Here is a 12,054-nt window from a genome sequence, read left to right on the forward strand (position 1 = left end):
TTATGATGAAAATTTTATTGAAACTTTATTTAAACAGTTGCTTAAATGAATTATAAATATTAAAAAAGATGTCTTTTGTCAATTGTTTTTAATTTATGATTATATATTTAAAAATATTATATTTATAAAAGTCAAAAAGTATAAAGTATAAAGAAAATATTGTCCAAAAAATATATCTACATTAGATAAAAGAATGACCTAGTATATCTACGAATCATTGTCGGTATGGAAAAAATCTATATAAACGACATATTTGTATCTGGACAGACAGTTAATGCCGGAATCAACGTATTATTTATCTCTATTAACTCTACTTCTTCACACAGAATCACAAAAATGAGCAGTATGTTAATAGAGAATATATACAATAAATCACATATTTATTTGATTGCCGTTACCTAATGAATAGAGACAGTAGAAATAGTAGATATATAGAAAGTAGCGCTTGAACAGTAATAAGTTTGTTTAATTTCATAGAAAATAAACAATTTCAAAATATAAAATATCGTTTAATATTTTTATAAAATTGTGATATGATTATATATATATATATATATATTTGAAAGTATAGAAGAGATAAAAAGAATTTTGAATTTGATTAAGCAAATATTACTTGTCAATTAAAAATTCCTTCAAGGTATTTATGTATATACTTAATGATACTGTCTAAACAGTCTTACCCTTGTATATTATATATTAAATATTTTTATAAAACTCAAATATAGTTTTTTTTTTATAAGAATGAAATATTACGATAAAAACAATCAAAATATTTTATTGAATACAGAAACGTTATATTGTAAAAAGAATAGTATAAGTTGAAAATTTAGTTTATTAAATGTAGTAATTATAAACAATATTTAGAAAATAATTTTTAATGAATTGAATTAAATGATAAGAATTAACTCTATAGGTTCTAATGTATGATATTTTTTTTTTTTTTGCAAACACTTGTAGAATTATATTAATATTAAATTGGAATATTAAAAATAACCGTTAATTCTCTTATCACACCTTAATTTTTTTTCAATTTTCAAATGAAAACTATTAAATTTTACAGTATATTTTCAATAGAAAATATCGAATTTTAACAGATATTTATTTTTTGTTATTTATACACTCTAATGGAAAATGACAATTGTGATTTTATTTAACAATGATAGACCAGTAAGTATGCATGATATAGTAAATAAATTAAAGTCAACTATCCAAAATCCGACAAATTAATTATTAAAAATCTGACAAGCGATTATGTAATATTTTTATAGTAAAAATAACAAGCTAGTGGATGGTATAAAAATAATTTACGTATTTCTGTTTTCTTAAGAAACTTGTAGGATAAAAACTTTTTCAGTTAAATATTGCCGAATATACATTTCATGTACTTTTAAAATACTTTCAAATATATCATTCTTACAGTAAAAGAAAAAAGGTTTTAATCCAAAACTAAGTAGTAAAAGTAGAAAAGTAAAAAACGCACTTTTTAATTAATATAAACAAAGCCTTTCTAGTTTGCTGAACGATTCTTATTTTGCAAGATAAATACAAAAAGCAAACCTTATATAATGTATGAATAATTTATAAAACTATGAAAATAAAAACCAGGCAAAGACGTAATTTTGCCGGTTTAGTCGATTATCTTTGTGGATTACGGTGTGTAAAGCTATGTCGTAAAGTCTAATCGCTTTTTCATCTCAAACTAGTAGGAAAAAGGTGTTGTATTGCGTGAATCAGCTAGTCAGTGAGACTTTAGCTGACTAGAGCACTTTTGAGCTATTAAAATGATATTTATATTACGGCTTCCATGCTCGCACAAACTGTTCACCGAATGAAAGATTTTGCAGAAGAGAGTAGTAGTGATGCTCATATACGAGTTAGATTTATGAATCGTCTGCGTGTTATTTAGCCTAAAGAATGGTGAGCTATTATCGATGTAATGGAAAAGAAATTATTCACTCAAAGTTACAGTGGCTGTTACCGAATTTTAAACCGCGAACTTCCGGACTTGAGAGCATGCGGCCACTATAAATATATTCTCTCTGCGCAATATTTCATCACGAAACGTACGGTGTCGCAATTCAGCTGAGATCTGCAAACGGATGCAGCTTACGTATTTCTAAAATAAGTAATTTGTATAATCAGTTTCTCACAGGTCGTGCTACCAGGTTCCAAATTTTACAAGCAAGATCGAATGGAATATGACAAAGTGCAATTTTTTTTTACAATATTTATGCAAGATGAAATGTGCACGATCACTTTATTACTTACACGCATCATAAGGTCCGACGCGTTCGATCAATCGATAATTAAACAATAATTATGAAATGATTATGATTGCTCGTGTCCATGGCAATGCGATTAACAGGAAAGTAAGTTATATCAAAGTAGCAAAAACTACAATCTTCAATAAACAATATTAAATTTGTGTAAAATAATTTAAATAGATATTTAAGATGGATAATAATATGAAAGACGTGTGTCTTTCGAATTTAAGTGCAAATGGAAATGTAACGGAAGAGGAATTTCAGAATTTTATGTACCGTGTTACCGAAGTTGGTGCGTACATATATATTATTAAAAAAAAGACTGTTGTTCAACAATCATATCGATAACTTTCAATACAATTTTTAATTTATTTTAGATAAGATTGTAAAACAACTTGCTTCTTCTGATGTCAAAGAACAGCAATATGGGATGTTGTTGGCCGATGAGATTTTAAAAAAGAAGGATACTTCCGAAATTTCTGAAAATGTTGAATTGAAAATAAAATCAAATAGAACCATTATAAGCAAGTATCCATTGGAAGATTTAGATCCAAAACAAATGTCACAAGGTACTTAATATTAATTATTTTTTTGTATCTATTATCTATTAATCTTCAAAAAAATTCTGAGACTTTGTTCTAATTGAATTATATTTATTTTCAAATAATTAAAATGTCTAATCTTCTAAGCCGTTCTCAACAATCAATAATGTAGTTAAAATTCATAAAAAAATTTTATTTGATATATTTTATTATTACAATATATTTTGTATATCCGTAAATATGGCATATTCTTATAGAAAATCTTATATTTTTATTTAGTACTATCGACTTTGAGAGCCGATTGATAGAGATTAAAAGGGATAACAACATTTTTATTAATATCATTTGGAAAAGGGTTATATTTACATTTCACTTATGCATATAATTTAGTAGTATATTAATTTCATCTTAAATATTTTGGTTAAATATAATTAAAATTTATGGTAATATACATTGGAGGTAGCGATTTATGAAAATTTAAATTTAAAAATATTTATTTTATTAAGAACACTTTTGTCATAGATAATGAAATCATTTGTTATCAATTTGAATTAGATGCTTTCAAACTAAGTGTCGAGAGGGATGCCAATAAGCGTGCAGAAGATCGAAAAATTCGTAATGAACTTTCCGAGACTTACAAACACATAGGAAACACCGCCTTTAAGCAAAATAATTTCGAAAAGGCCATCACGTACTTTTCAAAAGCCTTAGAGCAAAGGAAGGACACGGCAGTATTATGGAATAACCGAGCGCTTTCTTACATGAAATTTGGCCTTTACGAGAAAGCTTTATACGACTGCGAGTGGGCGCTCAAAGTCAACGAGAATAACATTAAGGCCCTCCTTAATAGTGCCAGGTGCCATAAGCTCTTAGGCAATTATGAGAAATGTAAGGAGTTCATTGCACTCGCCCGAACAAGAAATCCAAAATTTCAAAGTTACATTTCAGGTGTGTGGTTGTAATGCCTCTTTGCTTCTTCTTTGGCATTTGCCTTTTCCAACCGATCATATTTCTTTCAGAGTTCGAGGAGAATTTGCACTCTGAAGAACTCGTTGAACTTGGGCCAACAGCGAATAGTCAAACTGATTAAGCAGGGCTATACACACCGTATTAACAATAAATTCAGTATTTCTTATCTAATATTAATAAAAAAAAATAATGAATAACTTTCACACTTAATAAACTTTGATCATTTTTCAGTAAATACTTATATAATGACATTTTTAACAAAAAATCATTATAATAAATTATAAATTTATAAAATATAAAGTGTTTATGTGTTTGGTCATCTGATATTTGTCAAGATAATTTAATTTTTGTTGCATTAATCTCCTTCATTTCTGACAGCGAGCGTGGTTCGTGAATAAATACCATACATTCGATTCCCTAAAACGTAAGTTCAATATAATTTCCATAATCTGTAGACAATCAAATTATATTTATAGACAATAATATTATCATATATATATATATATATATATATATATATATATATATTATACCTGCATTCTAGCAGCACGAACAAATCCTTCATTAGCCGATACAGTTATGCTTTTTAAATTGTCTCCACTTGCAAAAATTAATCTAGAACGTGCTTTTATTTTACCACCAAGTTTCAACTTCATAATTCTTCCCTTGGGTGTATCGTCCACAATCTTAATTCTATACATTAGCTCAATCGAACGCTTTTTTTCATTTGGGCCACCAATTACATTTACAATATTTGTAAAATTATCGTACGCTGTTTGACATATAATTAGCTCTTTATTTTTAAACAGTTCATCTAATACTGGTTTTATCGGACAACGACGTTCCCACTCCGTTTGCATAGTGAGCAGTGGTTCTATAAATTTGAAATTTGCATGGCCATTGGTCATATTTGTTACATATGCAAGTAGCGATGAAACATCTAAATTAAGTATTGAAACGTTCATTGAATTAATATTTGTATTTAATTCTAATAAATCACAATAATTAATATCGAAAGATTCTTTAGATTCACTTTCAGATTGAGAATGTACTAATTTATCTATAAATAAAATAATAAAACAGTAAATTATTATTGTTGTTGGGAAAAAAGAAAAAAAGAAATTTAAATAAAAATTTTCTACCGCAATTATTATCTTCGTTTTTAACTACTTCAATTTTTTCTCCTTCAATTATAATACCAAACATGCCTTCTAATTTATCGGCCAATGGTTTTTCTATACCACAGGCAAAATGAAAAATAATGTTGGGATGCTTGTACATATATGGATGATTTTTAGCACATTTTATATAAGAATCGGCTTGATCGAAAACTGATTTTTGTCCATATTCAGCATTACCATCAGAAATAAGAGTAAGAGCTTTAGCATTGCGAGCGATAACTTTAACCCAACTTGATCCATTGTCGCAGACAATGTCAACTTCTAATTTTGAATTCAGATATTTGAAGGGTTTTAACACATGAACAGGTGTATTTGCAGATAACAGTCGCTTAACAATTGCATTCAAATGAATTAAATTAGTACTTTGAAGGTGTTCATTTTTAACATTTCCTGTAAAGCGTACCTTTTTCATAATTATTAAAAATGTTTAATGTATAAATTAATTATGATTTTCCTCAAACTATACATTCACTACTAAAGATAAACCGTTTACCTTTTTTAGAAATTTTATTTCTTGTCGAATCTTTCGTATGAGTTTGTCAACACCTTCAACCTTCTCCACGAGTTTCAATTCTTCTATTATATTCCAGCCCCATTTGATTTTTTCGTCGAAACATTTTATTAAATCATCATTACTTTCCATAATATGGTACCAATGATTTATGCACAATAATATTTATTTGTAAATTCTAAATTTAAAAAATATATTTTCTACTTTCCATGTTTATATACTGGCATACAGCAAATACCTTTTTAAATACGCGTTTATTCTTCGATTATATATATATATATATATATATATATATATAATCTGAATTCTATCGCGTATTTAAAAAGGTATTTGCTGTATGCCAGTATATAAACATGGAAAGTAGAAAATATATTTTTTAAATTTAGAATTTACAAATAAATATTATTGTGCATAAATCATTGGTACCATATTATGGAAAGTAATGATGATTTAATAAAATGTTTCGACGAAAAAATCAAATGGGGCTGGAATATAATAGAAGAATTGAAACTCGTGGAGAAGGTTGAAGGTGTTGACAAACTCATACATTATTTTTGACACGTGCGTTACGTGCGCATGTACATTGTCATGTACATCTAAAAAGTTCAGTTTTTTAAAAAGGTATTGGATAAATTGATTCAATATAAAATCTCTTTTATCAATATTAACAATTTATCTATTTGGAATATTAAGAAATGGCGAACTTTGGTAAAAAGAAGGTAAAAAATTTGTATATGTTAAACCGCATTCTATGTGAGGTTACATATATTTGCAAATATAAATATTACCATTTTTAAATGAAAGAATTAACATTTTAATTTAATTTACAAATTAATTTTCATCTCTAGTATAAAGCAGGAGAGGCTGTGCAATTTATGACAAGGAAACAAGCACTAAAGAAATTGCAACTCTCCTTGAATGAATTTCGTAGATTATCCATTATAAAAGGTATTTATCCAAGGGAACCTCGAAATCGTAAAAGAGCACAAAAAGGGGATACTCGTATCAAGATCCTCTATCATAAAAAAGATATACAGTTCTTAATGCACGAACCAATAATATGGAAATTAAGAGAACATAAGGTATGCATTTTGTTAATATAAATTGACTTATTAAATGAAATAAAAAAATTAATATAAATTTGGGCATAAGCTTACTATTAAATGATAATTTTCATTATAGATATTTGCACGGAAAATTGACAGAGCAAGGGCGATGAAAGAGTTTAAAGAAATGAGAAGATATCTTAAAAAATATCCTATTATAAAATTAGATCATATTGTTAAAGAAAGATATCCTACATTTATAGATGCTCTAAAGGATTTGGATGATTGCCTTACTTTGTGCTTCTTATTTAGTACTTTTCCATCCATAAAACATGTACACAGAGATCACAGTGCGCTTTGTCGGAGATTGACGGTAGAATTTATGCATGCTATAATAGCTGCGAAGGCTCTGCGGAAAGTATTTATTTCTATCAAAGGTTATTATTATCAAGCTGAAATAAAAGGACAGACTATCACTTGGATTGTACCACATCATTTTGGTTTTGAACCACAGAGCAAATGCGAAGTAGATTTTAAATTGATGTCCATATTTGTGGAATTCTATATCATTATGCTTGGATTTGTAAACTACAGGCTTTATCATACATTAAATTTATTTTATCCTCCAAAGTTCGGTGATACGAGTAAAGATTTTATTAATTCTAAAATTTCACAAGCTAGAAATAATTCAGTGTTGTTTGATAAATTAACTTTCCTTTTTATTAGTATTTTCAGAAAAAAGTCTTGTAGACGAACAAGCATTTGTATCCGAAAGGATAAGCGCTCTCAATATTCCATTGGTTAATTTAAATTCTTCGGTACAGAATGAAGAAGATGAACTGGAAATTGACAGTTTCACAAATGTTATATTTCTTTTATTTAACATATAATGGACATTGTTATTGCTTTCGAAATTCATAATACATAGTTTATATTTTAGGAAACTGATAATACAAAAATTGAAGAGGCTAAGGCAGAACGTGCAAAAATAAAAAAATTAAAAACCCTTTTTAAAGGGTTAAAATTCTTTGTTAATCGAGAAGTACCTAGGGAATCTATTGTTTTTACTATTAGATGTTTTGGAGGAGATGTTTCATGGGACAAATTACTATTCGTTGGTTCGACTTACGATGAAAATGATGAAACTATAACTCATCAAATTGTAGACAGACCTAGTATGGAAAAACAATTTATTTCCAGGTAAAAATTTTGTGTTCATTAATAATTTAAGAGGAGCTTCGTTTGAAGATTTAGAAATCTTGTATTCGCTTCAATGAAAAAGAATGACAAATGTTTTTAATTTTAAAGTCGAATTTCTGAGAACAAATTATGTCTTCCATATACGATATTTAAATTTATTTAACATAAATATATGGTCCCTTCACTAGAAATTTATTATGTCTATACGTGGGCTTTATATCTTCAAATTTGAAAAGCAAAGTGTTTCTGATATTTAAAAAAATATTTTATAAATTTAGTTACCTAGTCGAGACTTTAACGTTAACGTGCATAATTTTTCAATTTTATTTTCATCGTTAATTGTTGTTATTAACTTGAATTATTTCATCTTTTACAGATATTACATACAACCTCAGTGGATCTTCGATTCGGTAAATGCCCGGGAACTCTTACCCGTTGAAAAGTATTTCATGGGCTGTATGCTACCACCGCATCTTTCACCATTTTCGGATACCCGCCACGACCAAACGTATATACCACCTGAAGAGCGAGCATTGATGGATCCTGAATATAAGTTGAATTACAGTATGTACATTTTTTAAACTAATGTCTGACAATTTATTTTGCAGAGAATGCGCACAGAATTTATTGTTCAATAAATTTGAGTTTGTAATAGGTTAATTAATTGTTGTATTTTAGATAAAGATGAGGAAATGGAAACGGAATCAGAGGATGAAGTAGAATCTGAAGAAAATACAGAAGATGAAAAGAAAGGGGAGATAGAGGACGAGGAAGACATAAGTGAGGATGAAGAGGAAGAAGATGAAGACGAAGATAAAGTTCTTGTTGTAAAGGATAATGAGAAATCAACAAAATCCAGTGCGGGAGGTATTAATGAAAAAGAACGGTTAAATCAGGTAAATCTTTAAGAAATTTTTTAGTCAATTTTTTAGTAAAAAATTATATACATGAAACCACTTTTCTTTATCGATTTGAAAAACATCATTATATACATTTTAAAAATAATTTATTGTAAATAATAAGCCAATATTCGGCAGATTCAAATTATTCAAGTTATATAAGCTTTATTCTTACAAATATGTATTTTAATAACTAATGAAAAATTTTTAACATATATATTTCATGATCAACACGTTATTGATTATCAATTTTACATAAAACATTATTGTGATTGATGGCAACTAAATGCCATAAACATAGATCCAATTGAGTTTTATTAAAAGGAAAAATGAAATTATACAAAATTGTTCATATACTAATTCTCATAAATGTGATTTATCACCTTCAGATTTTGTTATTTTTATGTAATTTACCATAAGTATAAATTCAATTTGTAGTAAAATTTATAAATCTTTTCCGTATTTAGAATAATATTAGGTGTCATACAATGTATATCATTTGAATACAAAACATTGATATTTATATAATCACTATCGCGCTATATTTAACGCTCTTATCATGTTTTTTAATTATTACCGATACTCTCTTTGAAAGCTTCATTAACTTTTATCTATTGCAGTTATTTACAATGAATCTGTATTACCAACATTTTGTCTCAAGAAGAAAATTAATAACAATAATTACTAATATTGATCTTTAATAATTTATATACAATGTTTCTTATATATGTAAAGCAGTTTTGATGAGTTAATATTAATGTTATGATCGTTTTTTTAAAAATTAATATTTAAAAATACCTATAGTTTTTTTTTTTAAGACCACAAGTTTTTTATTACAAATTATTACAAATTTTTTACAAATTATTAAAAGTTTTCAATTTTCGAAATTGTAAAATTTTCAATAGTGAAAATAAGTCTTATATTGGTTTTACGATGTTTGACAAATATTTAGAATAACACAAAAGGAGGGAAGAGAAGGCTAATTTGAAATCGAGAGGTAAATGTTGAGTAGAGCTTGTGTAAAGAAAAATAACCTTCGCAGCTCTCGAAGCTATTCACACGTTGAAAAATAATTTTATGTATTATCTTCGAGTAAATATAAGTAAATATAAGTACAACGAATTATATTAGTGTTAATTAGTAACTTTCTCAACAACGGCATATATTTATTCAACTGATAAAAGGTTTCAGTGCTCTCAATTATTAACTGGAATATTAGAACTGAAATTTGAATGCATAATATAAGTATGGTCATTAAGAAGGAACAATTGACAATTGTTCGATAAATATTCAAAAGCCGTGATATTATTTATTTTTAAATATTTGAAGACAATAATAATTAAGATAAAAAATTTAAGATCTCTAAAAGAAGAGCATATAATACGTTTTTATTATAAAGAAAGAAAGAAAAAATAATAATTACGATGTGTTTCATAAATAAATAAAACTTGTTTTATTACAGAAAAAGAAGATGAAGGTAAAGAGTGGCGAAATAACGAAGGAAGATCCTTGGGAAAAGAGTCGTCAGGAGCGGCAAGAATATCGTTTGCGAGAGAAATTGGTTAAAAATAAGCACCGAAAACTGTACAAAAGTATGATAAAGGGCCGAGAAGACAGAGCCAAAGCCATTTGGCTGCTTCGTAAGAAAAGACGCATTCACGACGAGACCGAGAAAGCAAAAAAGATAGAATTGCGTAAGGCAAAAAGGAACGAAAATAAAACGTGAATATGCGCTATTCCCGTATTTTCCATTAAGACACTTATAAATATTAATTAATTTGTATTATAATTTTTTAATGAAAAAAATTAAAACCCTAAAATAATTACAGAACATTCTGTCATCATTATCGACGTAATCGATGCCGAGAATCAACATCTCCAATCGTATTTATTGCCAAGTAAATAATCGCGCCTCCCATATCCTCGTTATGAAATATCGAGTCCAGTTCACGTGTGTCAGGATTGCTGAAAACGTCGCCCATCCTCTCGATTAGAATAATGACTCACTGTCGTCAGCCCCCCCCCCTCCCAACCACTCACCACCCTGACAGCCCAGACGCCCATTGAATATTTCTTCCTCGTGCAGCAACTAGGCAACCTTTCACACCTTAAGCGAGGATGCATTCGCCAAGCGAATTAAATTATATTTCGCTAAAATATCGTTCGTCGTGAGGCGGCGGCGGCGGCGGCGGCGGCGGCCCCGAGAACGATGGTAAGCCAATCGGTCGTCATTACGCAACGGCGCCGCATCCCCGCGCCTCCTTGAATATCAATAGGCGTCCCGCGATCTCGCGACATGGACACGCGCGTCATATAACGAAGAAAGGAAAGAGACAGCGTGAGAGTGTAGCCGCCGGTCCACCCACTGGTGGGCGACCCACACGCGGCGCCGGTTTTCACTTTTTCTCCCGGTCGTCGAAGGCCTCCGAAGGCCAGAGCTCAGCCGCCCACTTAATTACCCACGTAAGAACGAGCGCTACCGATATGCGACCACGGGATTCTTGGTGACGCCTAGGAGTCCCACCCCACCCCGCTTGACGGACTATTTTTTTCTTTTTACAAGGCACGGCACGATGGTTGTGCGTGCGTTTTCCTTCTCTAAATGCCGACTGCATTACGATCGCTCGGCGCCTCGCTCTTCGCGCATCGATCATTTATTGAATCCGACTGAGCTTAGCTCTCGACGTTTAACTCGACCAATTCATCCTACAATAACTCATTTGAATTGATTATCTCATGAGACGGAGATATAGCCAATAAGTTGTATTTAAAGGTAACATACCTCTGGATTATTCCGATCGCAAGATAAGATTTACTTTCTTACTTTCTACCTTTATGAAACCAATCTCGTAAAATACGTGTAGTTCCCATTCCATTGGCACGCATTTTGTCGAAATCGTCGTTTTAAAGAAATTATTTTACTTATATTCATTCCCTCTCCTTATTGCTGCTTTGATTATTCAAATATCTTATGACATTAGCATCGCCTTTAAACGTTTTTAAATTATTTTTCGTTTTGCAAGTAATTCTACTTTTTAATGGCTGCTCGTTTTATATGCCCAAATTCACCACGAACAATAATATTCTTCATTATTTGTAAATTCATTGTAAATCTGAACTTTTTCTTTGACTGCTGTTTCATAAAGAATAGGAGAGATTTTAAGCAGCTTGCGCAATTGTAGCGATACTTACGAAATGCTCAAAGTAGCGATTAGTATAGAAAATAATTTATTCGAGTGGTGCTATAAGAGTAGGTGAGAGAGCAGTACATTTGAACGGTAACAAGAAAATACGAATATTTCTTAAAGTGCGTCCAATCCTTATTGCAAAGACAAAATAAAAAAAATAGCAACGATATTTGCTAACATTTGAAAAATAATTTATAATTTTTACATCTATCATTAATGCTACAACTAAACGGTACAAAAGTATTAGATCTATC

At 29.4% G+C, this 12,054-nt stretch overlaps 3 protein-coding genes across 5 annotated transcripts; 2 read left to right on the forward strand and 1 right to left on the reverse strand.

Moving 5' to 3' along the window:
- Nucleotides 1-2,409: 2,409 nt before the first annotated feature.
- Nucleotides 2,410-3,967, forward strand: LOC105359811 (tetratricopeptide repeat protein 12). Its single transcript, XM_011496515.1, has 4 exons — nt 2,410-2,556; nt 2,642-2,833; nt 3,362-3,754; nt 3,826-3,967. The coding sequence occupies exons 1-4, from the start codon at nt 2,454-2,456 to the stop codon at nt 3,894-3,896; spliced, it is 759 nt and encodes a 252-aa protein (XP_011494817.1). The 5' UTR covers nt 2,410-2,453; the 3' UTR covers nt 3,897-3,967.
- Nucleotides 3,968-4,021: 54 nt separating this feature from the next.
- LOC105359809 (UPF0415 protein C7orf25 homolog) lies at nt 4,022-5,714 on the reverse strand. Of its 3 annotated transcripts, none has more exons than XM_011496514.1 (4): nt 5,450-5,714; nt 4,918-5,359; nt 4,309-4,715; nt 4,022-4,192 (listed from the first exon to the last, which is right to left on the reverse strand). In XM_011496514.1, exons 1-4 carry the CDS (start codon nt 5,597-5,599, stop codon nt 4,106-4,108), a joined length of 1,086 nt encoding a protein of 361 aa, XP_011494816.1. In that variant the 5' UTR covers nt 5,600-5,714; the 3' UTR covers nt 4,022-4,105. The 3 variants fall into 3 exon arrangements, with proteins under 3 accessions (XP_011494816.1, XP_011494814.1, XP_011494815.1); XM_011496512.1 differs by having other exon boundaries at nt 4,309-4,835; XM_011496513.1 differs by having other exon boundaries at nt 4,059-4,224; nt 4,309-4,835.
- A 302-nt stretch (nt 5,715-6,016) lies between these two features.
- On the forward strand, nt 6,017-10,453 carry LOC105359812 (pescadillo homolog). The gene is made up of 8 exons (XM_011496516.1): nt 6,017-6,186; nt 6,316-6,549; nt 6,650-7,157; nt 7,240-7,376; nt 7,454-7,713; nt 8,090-8,277; nt 8,392-8,609; nt 10,075-10,453. Exons 1-8 carry the CDS (start codon nt 6,163-6,165, stop codon nt 10,336-10,338), a joined length of 1,833 nt encoding a protein of 610 aa, XP_011494818.1. The 5' UTR covers nt 6,017-6,162; the 3' UTR covers nt 10,339-10,453.
- Nucleotides 10,454-12,054: the final 1,601 nt, after the last annotated feature.

Source organism: Ceratosolen solmsi, unplaced genomic scaffold (genome assembly GCF_000503995.2).
Source record: "Ceratosolen solmsi marchali unplaced genomic scaffold, CerSol_1.0 scaffold29, whole genome shotgun sequence".
Classification (NCBI taxonomy): Eukaryota; Metazoa; Arthropoda; class Insecta; order Hymenoptera; family Agaonidae; genus Ceratosolen; species Ceratosolen solmsi.